General features: G+C 46.2%; 2 protein-coding genes across 2 annotated transcripts in view; one reads left to right on the top strand and one right to left on the bottom strand.

Annotated features, from left to right (window-relative positions):
* The first annotated feature begins 428 nt into the window (after window positions 1–428).
* On the top strand, window positions 429–16,608 carry LOC130544274 (uncharacterized). The gene is made up of 6 exons (XM_057315298.1): window positions 429–513; window positions 637–731; window positions 1,674–1,756; window positions 3,351–3,503; window positions 4,093–4,175; window positions 14,355–16,608. The coding sequence occupies exons 1-6, from the start codon at window positions 503–505 to the stop codon at window positions 14,632–14,634; spliced, it is 705 nt and encodes a 234-aa protein (XP_057171281.1). The 5' UTR covers window positions 429–502; the 3' UTR covers window positions 14,635–16,608.
* LOC130544273 (transport and Golgi organization protein 1 homolog) overlaps window positions 15,279–17,181 on the bottom strand; it is an 86,279-nt gene continuing 84,376 nt past the window's right edge. Inside the window, exon 16 of the mRNA XM_057315297.1 lies at window positions 15,279–15,450. Coding sequence (XP_057171280.1) covers window positions 15,430–15,450 — 21 coding nt within the window. The 3' untranslated portion in view covers window positions 15,279–15,429. The remainder of the gene's footprint in view (window positions 15,451–17,181) is intronic.

Here is a 17,181-nt window from a genome sequence, read left to right as displayed (position 1 = left end):
CAATAGCTTTGATCCTGCTGTCCATGTATAGTCATGTGGAAGTGTTTCCTGTGTCAGGATCAATTGGATGAGGGGACAGATAACTGGAGGACGGCCACATGGGCCGATGATTTAAAATCACACCCAATATTGGGCTTTATCTGACGAAAGCAATTGTACCTGACAAACAACAGATCGGAGAGATGCAAGACCAGCTGCAGGAGGCAGAGCTCACCTTTGAACGCAAGGTAACCTGAGCTGTGCCCCAACAGGCCCCTTAGCCCCTCTGCAGGGGACGGAAGTGGCCCTTAGATCCCTGAACATGCGCTTTTGGTGTGTTGGCTTTTTCAGATCGCAGTTCATGAAAAGAATGCTGTAGGGAATTGGGTAAGTGTTTTCTTTTCCCTGCTCTCCATTTGGGGCACAGTCTGGCACAACTGAAGATGGGTGGGTTTTTCTCCCGCAGATCAAGGCTCGGGTTTGGGAGCGGAAGATACAGCAGCAGAGCAGGGAGAATGCCTACATGATACACAGGTGTGCGAGTCTGATGTGCCTTTTTACGGGTGTTTTGAGGGGTGACAACTACACTGTTTGGTGTCCAGTAGAGGACGTGGTGATGTAATTCTTATAGACGTCTGCTCTTTCTCTGTATTCAAGACTGCGCATGATGAAAGGACAGATGCTGCCTGAGGGATGCATGAGGCACGAAGCGATGCTGGGAAGACCTGAGATGTGGAGCCCTCCACGGAGAGGTAGGGAGCGCGCTGTGAAACAGGGCAGCCTGACTTCTGCTGGGAAAGCACACGGTGTCCTTCCCATTCCTGTGGGTGGTCATTGTGTGTCCTGGAGAGAATCACAAGCAGTACCTACGGACAGCAGGTTGTCTGAAGGGGTGACAGGTGGGTGTTTTCCTCAGATTCCCCCAGGCAGCAGGGCACCTGTCCCTGTGACAGGCGGAGCTCACGCCCGTCCCCTCACTGCAGAACCTCCCCCGCCCCCCACCACCGCCCAACTGAAGAGATGAGCCTGGAGGAGTCATGAGCCCCAGCTTCCTTCCCACCTTGACTCAGTGGTAAAGAGTTTTTGAGAAAAGAAAAAGACTATTTGAAAAAAAGTCATTTATTTACTCTTTATGGAGGTTCCTTTATTTTGGTTTTCTTTGCAATCTGCTGTACTGCATTTATCAGTGAGATGTGTGCATTTTACTCCTGTAATGTTATCAGTATGATGTCACAGCTTTACTTCTCAATCTCCTATTGTTTCTTTGCTCCCGACTATACGATCAGTCTACTCCATTTCTTCTGTTAAATGTTTCCATAATAGCCAGTCACACATGCTAGGCCTCATCTGTAGACTGAAAGATTGAACCATGAGCCTGTGGCTTGAGGAAGAATGCATGCTGTTCATTTTGAGGGTTTATTCATTTGTAGCTGGTTTCCCCGGAGCAGTCTACTGCTGTTTCTTTAGCTATGAAAGCACCTGAAGCAGATGGAGGACGGTGGTCCCTTCCTCGAGGGGGAGGGGCAAGTGTCCCCCTTGTCATCAGGGGTCAGCAGAGACATGAGGGAAATGCTCTGTGTCTAGGAAGGGACCCGAAAGTGGGAGAGGTTAGGACGTGGTAGGGGAGGGTTTGGAGGGTTGGGTTGAATTCTGCACAGTCAATGACAGTCTGAAACCACTTCCATGCATTCTAGGGCATTGGTCTGATGCTGAAGCTGGTGGGGCACCCATGAGGAACAACGGCACTGAGCCTAATAGAGACCCTGGGATGTACAAGGTAACTACCGTGGCCTTTTCCACTTTATTCAGAAACTTCCAATTTTGAGCAACACCGTGTCCTGGCCTTGTGTCTGTTGGGTGGGTCATCCAGTTTGTCTGTGGCGTCGTTCACCTCTCAAAATACAAGCAGCTCACCCAGGGGCTGACAGGCTTCTCCGTTACAAATCATCATCTTTGGGGGCCTCTCCCAAAGCCACAGGTGGTTAGCGGTGAAGGATGGCAGAACACTCACTGTGTGTGTGTCTCTGTGTGTGTGTGTGTGTGTGTGTGTGTGTGTGTGTGTGTACCCCTGCTCACCCATAGCGCACAAGGGGGAAATAACTCAAGGAAGATGACAGCTCACTGCACATGAAGTCTCTGGGCTGCCTGACTCCCATTGGGGTAGGTTTAGGTGCGATAGGTATTGTGTTCGTATTGCGGTTAGATAATTAACCTGTGACAAGGTCTGTGGTCATCCTCACAACTGGAAACCAGGGGAAGCTCTCCATCCACTTTTTATTATCTGCTATGCGGATTGGAATGTGCTTAGATAGGCCATGTTTTGTAAGTCACCCCTGTTTTACTTCTGCTGGTAAACGTGCTATACAGAATCCCTATACTTGTACACTTTCCACAACTATTTTGCATGATCAAAGCTGTTAGTGTCGTGTCACAAAACACACTGTGACACACACTTTCTGAAGGGGGGATGTTATCGATTATCTGCATGACCGGTGCCCCACAAGCCCTTCGGTTGGGCTTCTAGGAGCAGGTCGTTTGGTCCGAAGTCACAGTGAGAGCAGCTTTCTTCTCTCATCACACGTTCTCGAGTTTTCCATCGGAAAGCATACACAGTTTTGTGGATTCTCTAACTTATGCTTCCCATCTCAATTTCCTACTGGACAAAATTACTCTGGAACTCAGTGTGCTGAAATGTCCGAGTGACTGTGTTTTAAGATAAGCACAGCTGCTGAGTTATATATGGGTTATTGGTATCACATTCCTGTTGGAAAACACTTTTCCAATTCCCCTGTCAGATCACAGGCCCCTAATTCCTCAAGTGTGTTTGTGACCATGGCCAGAAACTGCAGAGAACAGAAGACCCTTGTGTCAGGAAGTGAGGCAGCGTGGGGACAGTCAGGGGCTTGCAGGCAAAGGATTCACCTCGAGTGGCTCGGATTCCTGAGAAGAAAGGGCAGTTTCATCACATTCTCTCTCTTGTTAACAAACCAAAATATTCTGTGTGGTTGAGGAGGAAAGATGAAGTGTTGTCCAGGATCCCGATGCTTCCGTGTCTGGAGTGTCCTGCCTTCACTAGTTTGCCATGCTCCTTTTTCATCTTTGAAGATGCTACTTCTTGCTAGTGACCATTGGCAGACATGGTTAGTGATGTTTGGTGACAGTAGGTTATTCCTGTAATATCCATTCCCCTCTCCCCCCTTGTTATAGTTGGCAGCAGTGGGGAGGGGTCAAGTGCTCTAGCTCGGATGCGGCTCTGCTGGAACGTGGTATTGGAGAAGGAGGCAGATGCTGAGAGCTCTTTCTTTGGGTTTCATCTCTTGGTGTTACAACTTCTGTCTGTCTCACCAAACTATTTTCCTGTCTGTCTGCAGGTGGGTCCGGATGTGAGAGGGTTTCCTCGGCCCACCTGCATGCCCTGCCCTATGGACCAAATTTACCAGGCTTCATTGGCTATGGGCCACCTCAGCCTCCTCCACCTTGGTCGACATGCGGGCCTCCCCTGTCCCTCGTTCCTCCACCATGTGGTAAGATGATCTGGATTGCATGATGTGAGTTGTAGCGCGTATTCATCCTGTACCTTCTGGTGTCGGCGGAGAAGATGTAGAGGAGGTACCACGAGGCTTTGCAATGCAAGGATCAACCTGAGTGAGGACACAGGAACATTCCTCAACTTTCTGTGGACATCCATTTCGTGGACTGTCTCATTTCACCATACAGAACTGGGCAGCAGGGGTCTGCCATTGAGAAGAAGTGTGACATTGTGCAATAGACAAACATAAAAGCATTGCCCAGGTGCCCTGCACAGACATGATGTTTTGGGCTCTGGGCTTAATGGAGCACAGTCTTTACATCACTTGCATGTGTGGAGGCCCCAGTTGTCCAGCGTTATTGATTAGTTCTGAAATCATCTCTACTGTGCGGAGTGGTCATATCCCCAAGGGTGAGGGACTGGTCTCTCCTTTGTCCACAGAGGTCAGCGGAGACCTGTGAGAAACGCTCTGCATCTGGAAGGGACCTGAGAGTGGGAGAGTAGACAGGCTGGGGCAGGTGTAGGGCTTTGGCTTAAATCTTGCGTGGCCAACACCCGTCTTAATCCACCTCTGTCTCTTCTAGGGCCTCGGTCCAATTCAGAAACCTGTGGTGCTCAAGGGGACAAAGGTGGCACCGTGCCCAAGAAGGACCCAGAGAAGGACAAGGTAAATACGGTGGCTGTTTCCAGTTGTAACCATTTCTGGAATCCTGTTCCTGTCTGGGCAGCACCGTGTCCTGGCCTTGTGTCTGTTGGGTGGGTCATCCAGTTTGTCTGTGGCGTCGTTCACCTCTCAAATACAAGCAGTTCACGCAGGGGCTGACAGGCTTCTCCGTTACAAATCATCATCTTTGGGGGCCTCTCCCAAAGCCACAGGTGGTTAGAGGTGAAGGATAGCAGAACACTCACTGTGTGTGTGTCTTGTGTGTGTGTGTTTGTGTGTGTGTGTGTGTGTGTGTTTGTGTACCCCTGCTCACCCATAGCGCACGTGGGGGAAATAACTCAAGGAGGATGACAGCTCACTGCACACGGAAGTCTCTGGGCTGCCTGACTGCCATTGGAGTACGTTCTGGTGTGATAGGTATTGTGTTCGTATTGCGGTTAGATGATTAACCTCTGACAAGATCTGTGGTCATCCTCACGACTGGAAACTAGGGGAAGCTCTACGTGCATTTTTTATTATCTGCTTTGCGGTGGAATATGCTTAGATAGGCTATGTTTCGTAAGTCATCCCTTTTTTACTTCTGCTGGTAAACACGCTGTACAGAATCCCTATACTTGTACCCTTTCCACAACTATTTTGCATGATCAAAGCTGTTAGTGTCGTGCCGCAAAACAGACTCTGACACACACGTTCTGAAGGGGGGACGTCAGTGATTATCTGCTGACCAGTGCCCCAAAAGTCCTTCAGTTGGGCTTCTAGGAGCAGGTCGTTTGGTCCTAAGTCACAGTGAGAGCAGGTTTCTTCTCTCATCACACGTTCTCGACTATTCCATCGGAAAGCGTATACAGTTTTGTTGATTTTCTAACTTATGCTTCCCATCTTAATTTCCTGTTGGACAAAATTACTCTGGAACTCAGTGTGCTGAAATGTCTGAGTGACTGTGTTTTAAGATAAGCACAGCTACTGAGATATATAAGGGTTATTGGTATCACGTTCCTTTTGGAAAACACTTTTCCAATTCCCCTGTCAGATCACAGGCCCCTAATTCCTCAAGTGTGTTTGTGGCCATGGACAGAAACTGCAGAGAGCAGAAGACCCTTGTGTCAGGAAGTGAGGCAGCGTGGGGACAGTCAGGGGCTTGCAGGCAAAGGATTCACCTCGAGTGGCTCGGATTCCTGAGAAGAAAGGGCAGTTTCATCGCATTCTGTCTCTTGTTAACAAACCAAAATATTCTGTGTGGTTGAGGAGGAAAGATGAAGTGTTGTCCAGGATCCCAATGCCTCCGTGTCTGGAGTGTACTGCCTCACTAGTTTGCCATGGTCCTTTTTCATCTTTGAAGATGCTACTTGTTGCTAGTGAATGTCAGAGGACATGGTTAGTGATGTTTGGTGACAGTAGGTTATTCCTGTAATATCCATTCCCCTCTCCCCCCTTGTTATAGTTGGCAGCAGTGGGGAGGGGTCAAGTGCTCTAGCACGGATGCGGCTCTGCTGGAACGTGGTATTGGAGAAGGAGGCAGATGCTGAGAGCTCTTTCTTTGGGTTTCATCTCTTGGTGTTACAACTTCTGTCTGTCTTACGAAACTATTTTCCTGTCTGTCTGCAGGTGGGTCCTGATGTGAGAGGCTTTCCTCAGCCCACCTGCATGCCCTCCCCTTTGGGCCAAACTATACCAGGATTCATTGGCTTTGGGCCACCTCAGCCTCCCTCACCTTTGTCGACAAGGGAGGCAACCACATTGTGCTCAGGCCACACCTCAGGCCCCACCTGCAGCACCATCTCCCTCTGTTATCTCTGCACCCTCTCATCTCCTCTGCTCACACACTCTTATCTGATGTGGGAAACAAAGACAGAAGAAAAATTGTTAAATTTCCTTACTTCCTAGAGCCCAAGTCCTTGAAACAGGCAGAGTGACATTCCTCTAGGGACTCAACTGCCTTGATGTTAATACTTTGCTAAGGCCTCTCTCCCTCTTTTCCTTTTACCAAACCTTCCTTTTCCTCTGAAGCTCTCTCTGCTTCCTCCTCTCTTAAACCTCTTGAAACCTGCCCCCTTTGAAGTTAAATCTCCTGAGGATCTAAATAGATCCCACATTTCCAACTTTTTTTTTTAAAGATTTTATTTATTTATTTGACAGAGATAGAGACAGCCAGCGAGAGAGGGAACACAAGCAGGGGGAGTGGGAGAGGAAGAAGCAGGCTCATAGCGGAGGAGCCTGATGTGGGGCTCGATCCCATAACACCGGGATCACGCCCCAAGCCGAAGGCAGTTGCTTAACCACTGTGCCACCCAGGCGCCCCCCAACTTTTTTTTTTTTTTTGACTACAGTTGACACACAATATTACATTAGTTTCAGGTGTACAACTTAGTGATTCTATAACTTTATACATTAGGCTATATTCACTACGAGTATAGCTACCGTCTATCCCATTACATCACTACGAACCATCATTGACTGTATTCCTTATGCTCTGCTTTTTATTCCCATGACTTACTCATTTCATTACTGGAGGCCTATATCTCCCTCTCCCCTTCACCCATTTTGCCCACCACATGATAGTGAGTGTGCTGTGTCTCCTTTGTTACAATATGTAGATGATTGGCATCTCTGCTCCCCTCCTCACACCTCTTCACAGGAAGACAGCATCCACCTGGGAAAACTTTTGGCCTTAAAAGGGTCATGCAGTCCCCAAAGAAAAACTGCAGTTTGCTCAAACTCAGCTTAGGTATTTAGGTCACCTGATCTCAGAACAAGGACAGTACCTGGATCCAGGTAGACTCAAGGCATCCTCAATTTCCCACAACCTAAAACTAAGCACCAATGACCAGGCTTTCCTGGACTGGCCGGCTACTGTCAACAGTGGATTCCAAACTTCTCTTTTAAGGCTCAGCTGCTGTACATTTTACTAAAACATGAGAAACCTAACACAATTATTCAGAAAGAGGGGGATGACACCGCTTTGAAACTTTAAACAAAAGTCTACCATTAGCCCCTGCCCTTGGAACTCCTAATGACCAACTTCCCTTTTTCATCTCTCTGATACGGAAGGGAATGTCCTTGCAGTGCTCACCCCAAAACACAAGGACCACCATCATCCCACAAGGTATAAGAGTCAATAGGTAGATGCTATGGCTGGGGGATACCCGCCTGCCTCAGAGCCATTCCTGCCACTGCCCTCTGGGATAAGGCCACTGAAGAATTCATCACACCATCCCCTTTAACCATCGCTGCACCCCATGTAGTAGAAGCCCTTCTGAACTCTCCTCACACTCAACATTTTCCAGACAGTCACCTCACCTCCTATGAAATCCTCCTGGTACCACTCCTCACATAACTCTTTCTGGTTCCAAAAGCCTCAACCCAGCCACCCTTCTCCCCTCCTTCACAGATGAAACCCCCCCACAGCCACTTCACACCGACAGGTCACCTGTTGACTCCCTGTGACAATTTTCAGCAAATTGCTCTAACCAAAGCACACTTTTCATGCTTTCCTGATGGTTCTTACTTAGAGGAGGAAAATGATAAATATCTCACCAGCTAAGCTACCACAACTCCCTTTGAGGACACTGAGGCAGCACCTTTCCCTCTGGCTACTTCAGCCCAGCAGGATGAGTTCTGTGTCCTTAAGGCAGCTTCTATTGTAGCCGAGGGCAGCACTGCAAACATGTAAGGTGATACTCGGTATGTGCTTTGGATAGCTAGCTCATGGTTTTGGAATATTATGGAAGAAACGAGGTTTCCTTCCTTACAATGGGGATGAGATTAAAAATGGCTGCTAGGTCTAAAATTCATCAGATGCCATGCTTTTGCCTGCAGATCTAGCTATTATTAAGGTCCCAGGGATATTCTGCACTTGACTTTCTGGAGGCCAAAGGAAACCACCTGGCTTATAGTTCTGCCCAAAAAAAGCTGCTCAAAAGGACACCGAGAGCCAGACCTCTGTCATGTTCTGAAGGGATGTCCTACCAACTGACAATTGGGAAAAATTGAGCAGACATGGCCAACAACAGGGCCCAGACAAGGAGAAACAATGTTGGGAATCTGATGACTAGTTGATAAAAAGAGAGAATTCTGGTTTGGATCAAATAACAATATGGCCATCTCCAAAATTCTAAAATTCCCACTCCTGACAACTGTACAAATATTAAACCATTGGTCTACTGACAAACTGATAGGGTTGATGAACCAGTATTGGTGGGGAAATGCTAAGAAGACTGCAGAAAGTGCCAACCTTGCTTGTCCCACTTGTCCAAAATACGATCCTGGAAAACAAATCCATACCTCCCCTGGGCATTTTAGACTGCTCAATGAACCATTTGAGATTTGGCAACTGGATTTCATGCAACTTTCTCATCTCATGGAAATAAGTTTGTGTTAGTCAATGTGCCTATGTTATCTCACTGGACCAAAGCTTTCCCTTGTAGAAAGGCCAATGACTCTTCTGTGGCTAAAATCCTGTTAGAAAAAATTCTCTCTCCGGGAAAAGCTCTCTTGAACAGCACAATGACCAGAAAACCCATTCTACCGTGCAGGCATTTCACTGAGTTTGTGATCTTTGGCCGGTTTTACAATACTTTCATTGTACATTACTATCCCCTAACCTCACAACTGGTCCAACACCATAATGGCAACACTGGGGACCCAATTGGCAAAATCTGCAGAGACTTTCCAATGACCTGGGCCAAAGGCATTGCCAATACTTCTTCTAAATCTCAAGGCCATCCCCTTTGGAGCTCTGACTCCCAACCTTGGAGATAGTCACTGGATATCCATGCATTTGACCTCTGCCCCCTTTTGACCTGGAGTTGAGAAAAGGGGATATATTTCAATAATGCAAAGATCTAGTTGCTTCTATCAAAATGAACATTGTTGTAGCAGAGCAATCTTTTCAGTGTCCACTCCCAGGGGATAATTATCTTGACCATCACACCCTGCAAGCTGGGGATTCTTTCTCTTGGGAAAGACACTTCCACAGAGATTCTCTTCAACCTCCCTTGAGAGGACCTTATCGGATACTGCTAACCAAACCTTGTGCTGCCAAATCCCAGGGAATGGGCTCTTGGGTCCACGGGACACATTTAAAGAAGGCACCAGACCCTGACTGGACCTGGACACCATCTGGTCACGAGAACATAAATACTTCCCAAATTGAAAGAGAAAACATCTGGGGAGACAGCTTTCCCCCACATGTCCGGACCAGGCCTGCATTCCTTTTCTCACTGTTGCTCCTCCTACCTCTTTTGTGCAAAGAACATGCCTTTTTCTGCATTTCCCAGTCTCTTGCAAAAGGAGGAAACCTCTTTGGAGTATGACCTTTCCAGAAATAGCCTCATTTTTATCTTGTGAGCATTTCTAGAGTTTTAGAAGTTTCAGAATTCAAAAGTCTTTCTTTTACCTAAACTATTAACTGCACCCTGATTCCTTTTGTTTGTTTTTGTTTTGTTTTTGTTTGGTTTCTTTAAAGAAACAGAATTTTTAATTTATTAACAACATTAAAGACAAATGAAAAAAAAAAACATGCCGTGTTTATAGACAGAGAAATTCAAAATCATAAAAAAATGTCAATACTTTTCCAATTGCCTTGTATATTTTATGCAGCAGCAATTAATATCCCAATATGAGTTTGCAAGAAATATGACAGGCTAATTCTAAACTTGATATGGAAGAGCAAAGACCCATAGACAGCCAAGATGCTTCTGAAGAAAAAGGAAAGGGGAGGGCGCCTGGGTGGCCTCATTCGGTTAAGCATCTGCCTTCGGCTCAGGTCATGATCCCAGGTCCTGGGATCCAGTCCCACATCGGGTTCCCTGCTCGGCGGGAGTCTGCTTCTCCCTCTGCACCCCCTCCCATGTGCACAAAAATAAGTAAATAAAATCTTTAGGGGGGAAAAAAAGGAATAAGGAAAGGAGAACTGCCCCACCAGATATCAAGAATTATTATGAAGCTATAAGATTTAGGATAGGGTGTTATTCATGCTGGGAGACTAATGACTACCACTAGTGCACCCAGACCAGAATCACAAATGTATGAGAACTTCATCCATGACACAGGGGGCACTACAGATCACTGGGGAATGGTGTATGAAATACATGATGTCAGGACAACTGGTCATCCACATGGTAGATCTCTATCTCCTGCCATACACAAAATCTAATTTCCAATGGATTTACCGACTTCAAAATGAAAGATAAAACTGGTTAAACTTGCAGAAGAATATATAGAAAGATATCTTTATGATCCCAGGATAAGAAAATACTTCTTCACCAAGGCAAAAAAGCATTCTTCAGAAAGAAAATTGGTAAGCATGACAACGTTAAAATTAAGAATTTTTGCTGGGATGCCTGGGTGTCTCAGTCGTTGAGCGTCTGCCTTCAGCTCAGGGTGTGATCCCAGAGTCCTGGGATGCAGCCCCACATCCAGCCCTGCATCAGGCTCCCTGCTCTGCTGGGAGCCTGCCTCTTCCTCTCCCTCTCCGTCTGCTTGTGTTCCCTCTCTCACGGGCTCTCTCTTTCTCTCTCTGTCAAATAAATAAATAAAATCTTAAAAAAAAAAGGAAAAGAACTTTTGCTAACAAAAAGATACCTTAGAGAAAAATTAAATTAGAAACCAGAAAAAGATACAGGCGTCCCAGGAAACAAGAATATTTGAATGAAATCTTTGAATTATACTTTATCATTCAAACTCCAGCTAACTTTTATATGAAAATCAGGAACCAAACAGATTCTGAAATCTAGGTAGTCTTCATTATTTTAACTCAGCTATCTGAATTCAAAAACTGATAACAAAGAATGTTTTATTCATAACACGCACAACCAACCACAGATCAATATCCAGAATATTTGAAAAGCTAATTCCTACATAACAAAAAGAGAAAAGCAAATAGCCCAATGGCAAAACTAGAATTTTATGGAAGAAAAAAATCCTAGTGGTGAATAAAAATATGAAAAATGTTCAACCTCAATAATAATCATAAAAATTCACCTTAAGGCCACAAAGAGTAACCCTTTTACATTCATCAGGTTGGCAAAAAATTAAGCTTGGCAAGACCAGTTATTGGTGAAGATAGGAATTCTATGCAGTACTGGGACAAGTACAATTGGTACAACTATTTTGAAAGATACTCTGCATTATCTTGCAAAACTCTACACGTTCATTCTTACAAACCAGAAATTCCAATACTAGAAAATGTATATGCCCTATTGAAAATCTTGAACCTACACACCAGGAAACGTGTGAGAATGTCCGTTGCAGCATTGTTCAGAATAACAAAAAACTGGAAACAATTATTCACCAAAAGCAGAATAAATAAATGGTGCTATACTTATATAATTACATAGTTTGAACATCCGGATTCTAATCCAAATGCATTGTTTCTGAATTTATAACATAACAGACCATTACTGATAACACATGGAGTTTTAAACAGCTCTTTTGAGATAACAATACTGTTTTGAAATGTCCCGGAAGTATTCCTATTCTTGCAACAAGTTCTCTAATGCTTCATGTTCCCCAGTGTATCTGTATTCCCAGATGTACTCAGTGATTTCATTTAGTGCATTCTCGCAGTATTTCACTATTTTGCTCCCAGACACTTGAGGAAGACACTTCCAGGAGGCACACGTGACTCCGGGTTTGCCTTCATAGGGAGAAACCTGTCTTCCTTCAGGTAAACAACTGCCAATAAATATTTTCAGTTGGCTCCTTTCAAACCTAGGGTCCTGGGTTAGAACCAACACATGGTTTGGAATTGTCATCTTGCTTTTGATTCTGTACTTGCTGTCTGTCAATCCTTTGTAGAAACAGTGTCCCCAGTGAGGTGATGCTGGCTCACTGGTCTCAATCTCGAGCAGATACAGACTTCACACAGGAAGTACATGAGAGTTTCTCCCTTCTAACCTTCCCAGTTCTTCAAGTGTCACTTGAGTAGTTTACAACTGTGATGCACATTTCCTCCAACATGAGACACGCCACCAGAAAAAGACCTTGCTGGCACTGAAACACAAAACCACTAAATACAAAGAACTTGACTGCTGATCAGAAATTCTTCCAGGGACACCTGGGTGGCTCAGTCGGTTAAGCATCTGCCTTTGGCTCATGATCCAGTGAGTCATGATCCCAGTATCCTAGGACTGAGTCCCACACTGGGCTCCTTGCCCAGCGGGGAGCCTCTTTCTCCCTCTGCCTGATTCTCTCTCTCTCTCTCTCTCATACACACACGCATAAATAAAATCTTTAAAAAAAATTCTTCCATGGAAACTTTTTTAAAGTTTTTTAAATTACAATTACCTCACAGTTATATTCATTTCAGGTGTGCAATCTAGTGATTCAACACTTGTAGGCAACACCTGGTGCTCATCACAAATGCATGACTTAATCCCTATCACCTACTGAACCCATCCCCCCAATCATCTCCCCTCTGATTACCAACAGGTTGTTCTCTATAGTAAAAAGGCTGTTTTCTTGGTTTGCCTCTTTTTTCTTCTCGCTGCTCATTTGTTTTATTTCATAAATTCCACAAATGACTAAAATCATATAGTATCTGTCTTTGACGGACTTATTTTGCTCCTCAAGGCAAATCTTGATCAGAACGGGGAAATGTGAAAAGTCGTAACGGGAAATGCCACAAAACAGTCAGGAGGTTTTGGCAGGGGGAGCTCGGACACACTATCACTCTGAATAAACTGGGGACCCAACAGGAAGACATGGACTTGACCTCGCACGTGAATACTCCACTATTCCAGCTACAGGAACTCTATTCTCCTCTCTCCATCCCCTCCCCCCAACCCCCACCTCCCAACAGGACTCAACCATGAGAAGCCACAATGATTTGAACTACCAGATGCCTCCAATGGACTTTTGGTTCCTAACAGCCTTCTAAACTGCCCCCTTTTCGCCTGAAAACAGTGAGCCTCTCTGATGCTCCCCAATGTGCCTAAGGGTTAGTCACTGCTTCTTTGTCCTACATTCTATTCTTCTTCCTTCCCAAACAAAACCAACTTCGGCTGATAAATCCCTCAGAGTTTCTACCTTTAAGGTTACAAAATGGAGGGCAGTTTGTGTTTCTACCTGGGTCTCAGGTTCCAGCAGAATTAGGGAAGTGGGACCCCAGCTCATTCTTTTAGGAAGTCCTGAGAGTCAGCAGTTAGTGCATTCAAGTCCCCACTGAAAGCGGCTCCCGTTCCTCTGAGTTTGGCTCAGGATTTCTCCCCAGAAACAAGCCTGCATCTGTAACAAGCCAACCACAGCATCTCTGATGTGGTGTCGCGGGACCCCTCAAGCCACGGATCCCTGAGTAAAACAGGTCTGTTCAAATACCCGCAGGGAAAATGAGGACTGAACCAGGGGAACAGCCCTCAAAATGCAAGCGACTGTGCTGCTCACTTACCAGCATGTCCTGGGAAGCCGCCCAGAGCCGCCCCCTCAGCACTCAGCCAACAAGGCAGCTTCTTCCTCTACCTCGGGAGGCGACAAGTTGCTGCAAAGGCCCCAGGGTCTTCCCAGGGTGGGGGCCGAACCTACTGAAACCGCAGCTTTGGCGATCTATCCCCTGCAGCCAGAGAGGGGCCAGATTCTTGGGAGGCTTCTGGAGCCCTTCCTGCTCTGAGGCGCCTTGGGTCAGAAAAGGCCATTGGCGCGCCCTCTGCTGGCCGTGGCTGCGCACGCAGAGAAACCGCCCCCTTCCTGTTGGAGGTGCGCGCGCGCCCTCTGCTGGCCTTCCTGGTATTCCCTGCAATGCTCAAAGTCATGACCCCTCAGATGGAGGGACTGAATGTGCTCTGGTCTATCCAAGCCATCTCTCTCCATGACAGATCGTGAGGCTCGGCCCCACAACGCCATGAAAAGGAGGGGTGCCCATCTTCCCAAGTGAAATGGCCTCTGCACAGCTCTGCCCCAGAGAGGTCGGAGCTTTGGGCTCAGGGAAATCTGACGTCCTGGATTCCCGCCTTCTCCGGTCCCAATGCTCAGAGCACCTACCTAGACCTCCTCCCCCCTGGTCCATGGTCCACCTCCACACACCTAGACCAGCAACTGCTTTTCATCCTTCCAACTCCTCTTTGTCTCTGCTTTTCTCTACCCCCTCTCCCTCTCTTGGTTCCTCTCACTTTCCAGGACTTGCCCAATCGCCCCAACACCCACTCAGTGTCCCTCTCCCTGACAGTCTCTTTCTCTATCTCTCCACAGGCCCTCAGACCTTCTGCTCTGTTCAGTCCTGTCCAGGACCACCACAGGGGACCACCTCTCCTGTCTCCCCCTCTCTCCTGCCATCATTCGGCCCAGTCCCTGCGCACAGGGCATGACAATCCCATTTATGGAGGAAGCTCAGGCTGACCTGAGGCGGGTAACTGCCTCTCCAGGGCAGAATGTGGACAGACAGACCTTGACACCTTGGCCCAGCCATGACCCCAATGCTTCTGGAGGATGGCTGCTTCAACAACCTGGGAAGAAGGAGGGCTTTGCATGATCCAGGAGCTCTGGTGCAGAATGGACTGGAGTAAAGGACCTAAGAAGCAACAGACACATACACCCAACTCCTCCTGCGTGGTGAGGGAGGAATGGGTCTCCTGTCACTGGCCTCTTCCCTGCCCATCCCTCAACATGGAAACTGTGGGGGATTATGGGGCATCAGGGGTCTTACCAAGAAAACTGCCACCATCAGCGCCCCTCAGAGCCCACCCGCTGTTGCGAGGCAGCTGGTGAAGTGAAACCAGCGCACAAAACCTGGATTAATGCAGGGCCTCCTCACAGGTCTCCCGGGGCCACTACTGACCATTCATTCCTCACAATCACAACTGACCACTGCCTGGGGACAGACACCTGTCCTGCTGATCACCACACACCCCTGAAACTAGCAGACACCATGTACTCAAGGGTATCTATCACCAGAGTTAATACAACCACCAACAGATCTAAATACAGGGTATGTCCACCTGCCCAGAAGGACTGCTTGGGCCCCTTGCAGTAAAGATGCCACAAAGGGTAATCTTGCTACTATCCTCCATCACCACCACTGCTGCCAGTTTGTTTCTGTGTGTACAGGATTCACACTGTGCTCTTGGAGGGGAGTGACTATAGGTCCTCGTGAAGGCAGACGTTGACACACAGACAGAACCGTGAAAGGTTTATTGGGGGGATACGAGGAGAGACAGAGCACAGGGGACAGGATGGGCAGGGAAGGCATTCAGACGATTAGGCTCATCTGACACCTTTACAACATATATACTCTGCACAGCCTGGTTGTTACCGCTCAGGGAGATCTTCAAATTTCAAACTGACTGTCCTGTAAGTCAAACAGATTTTGGATTATTTCAATGGGATCTTATGTTCTGCCATGTGCAATTTGCCTCCTATAGTATATCTGAGGCCTTGGATGAACACCTGAGTGTGTGGCTGCCTCTGTGAGTCCATATGTAATAGAAAATAATTGTCCTCACATCTCAGACATCAATGTCTGAATGTACCCATTCTCAAAAGTATCTTTTATTTCCTTCTTGGCTAGGACCTGAAATTTAATAGAAAAAAAGGAGGTCATGGCTTTGTCATTGAAATGAGGATCCTCGCTATCTGGGCTGAGATGTTCTACTCCAAGTGCAATTTCAAGGTCTTAAATGAACACCTTTTGATGATCATCTGCATGGAGCTATTTTTTTAAACAGTGAGTAGGGTGAGTGGCCAAAATCCCAGATATTTGGCACATTTTTTTTTGAAACAGAGAGAAAAAAACAAAGACAGATAAAGGATAAACTTGTGAGCGAACAGGGAAGGGGGAAAAGGAGAGGGAGAGAGAGAAACCCTAAGGGTCTCCACACTCAGCGTCAAACCCGACTTGGGGCTCAATCTCAGGCCAATAGTACCTTGATCCCCAAACCAGGCAAAGACCCCTTCAAAAAGGAGAATTACAGACCAATTTCCCTAATGAATATGTATGCCAACATCTTCAATAAGATCCTGGCTAATAGAATCCAACTGTACATTAAAAGGATTATCCACCATGACGAAGTGGGATTCATACCTGGGATGCAGCGTGGTTTAACATTTGCAAATCGATCAGCGTGATATATCATATCAACAAGAAAAGACTCAGGAACAATATGAGCCTCTCAATTGATGCAGAGAAAGCATTTAACAAAATACAGCATCCTTTCCTGATTAAAACCCTTCAGACTGTAGGAATAGAGGGTACATTTCTCAATCTCATAAAAGCCATCTATGAAAAGCCTACTGCAAATATTATTCTCAATGGGGAAAAGCTGGAAGCCTTTCCCTGAAGATGAGGAACACGACAAGGATGCCCACTCTCGCCACTATTATTCAACATAGTACTAGAAGTCCTTGCAACAGCAATCAGACAACAAAAAGGGATAAAAGGTATCCAAATCGGCAAAGAAGAAGTCAAACTGTCTCTCTTCGCAGATGACATGATACTCTATATGGAAAACCCAAAAGAATGCACTCCCAAACTATTAGAAGTTATAGAGCCATTCAGTAACGTGGCGGGATACAAAATCAATGCTCAGAAATCAGTTGCATTTCTATACACAAATACTGAGACTGAAGAAAGAGAAATTAGGGAATCCATCCCATTTACAATAGCACCAAAAACCATACGTTACCTTGGAATTAACTTAACCAGAGACGTAAAGGACCTATATTCTAGAAACTATAAATAACTCTTGAAAGACATTGAGGAAGACATAAAAAGATGGAAAAATATTCCATGCTCATGGATCGGAAGAATTAACCTAGTTAAATGTCCATGCTACCCAGAGCAATCTACACTTTCAATGCTCTCCCGATCAAAATACCGAGGACATTTTTCAAAGAACTGGAACAAATAGTCCTTAAATTTGTATGGAACCAGAAAAGGCCCTGAATCGCCAAGGAACTGTTGAAAAGGAAAAACAAAGCTGGGGGCATCACAATGCTGGATTTCAAGCTATACTACAAAGCTGTGATCACAAAGACAGCACGGTACTGGCACAAAAACAGACACACAGACCAATGGAACAGA

This window comes from Ursus arctos, unplaced genomic scaffold (genome assembly GCF_023065955.2).
Source record: "Ursus arctos isolate Adak ecotype North America unplaced genomic scaffold, UrsArc2.0 scaffold_2, whole genome shotgun sequence".
Lineage (NCBI taxonomy): Eukaryota > Metazoa > Chordata > Mammalia > Carnivora > Ursidae > Ursus > Ursus arctos.
This window is presented reverse-complemented; position numbering and strand designations above follow the sequence as displayed.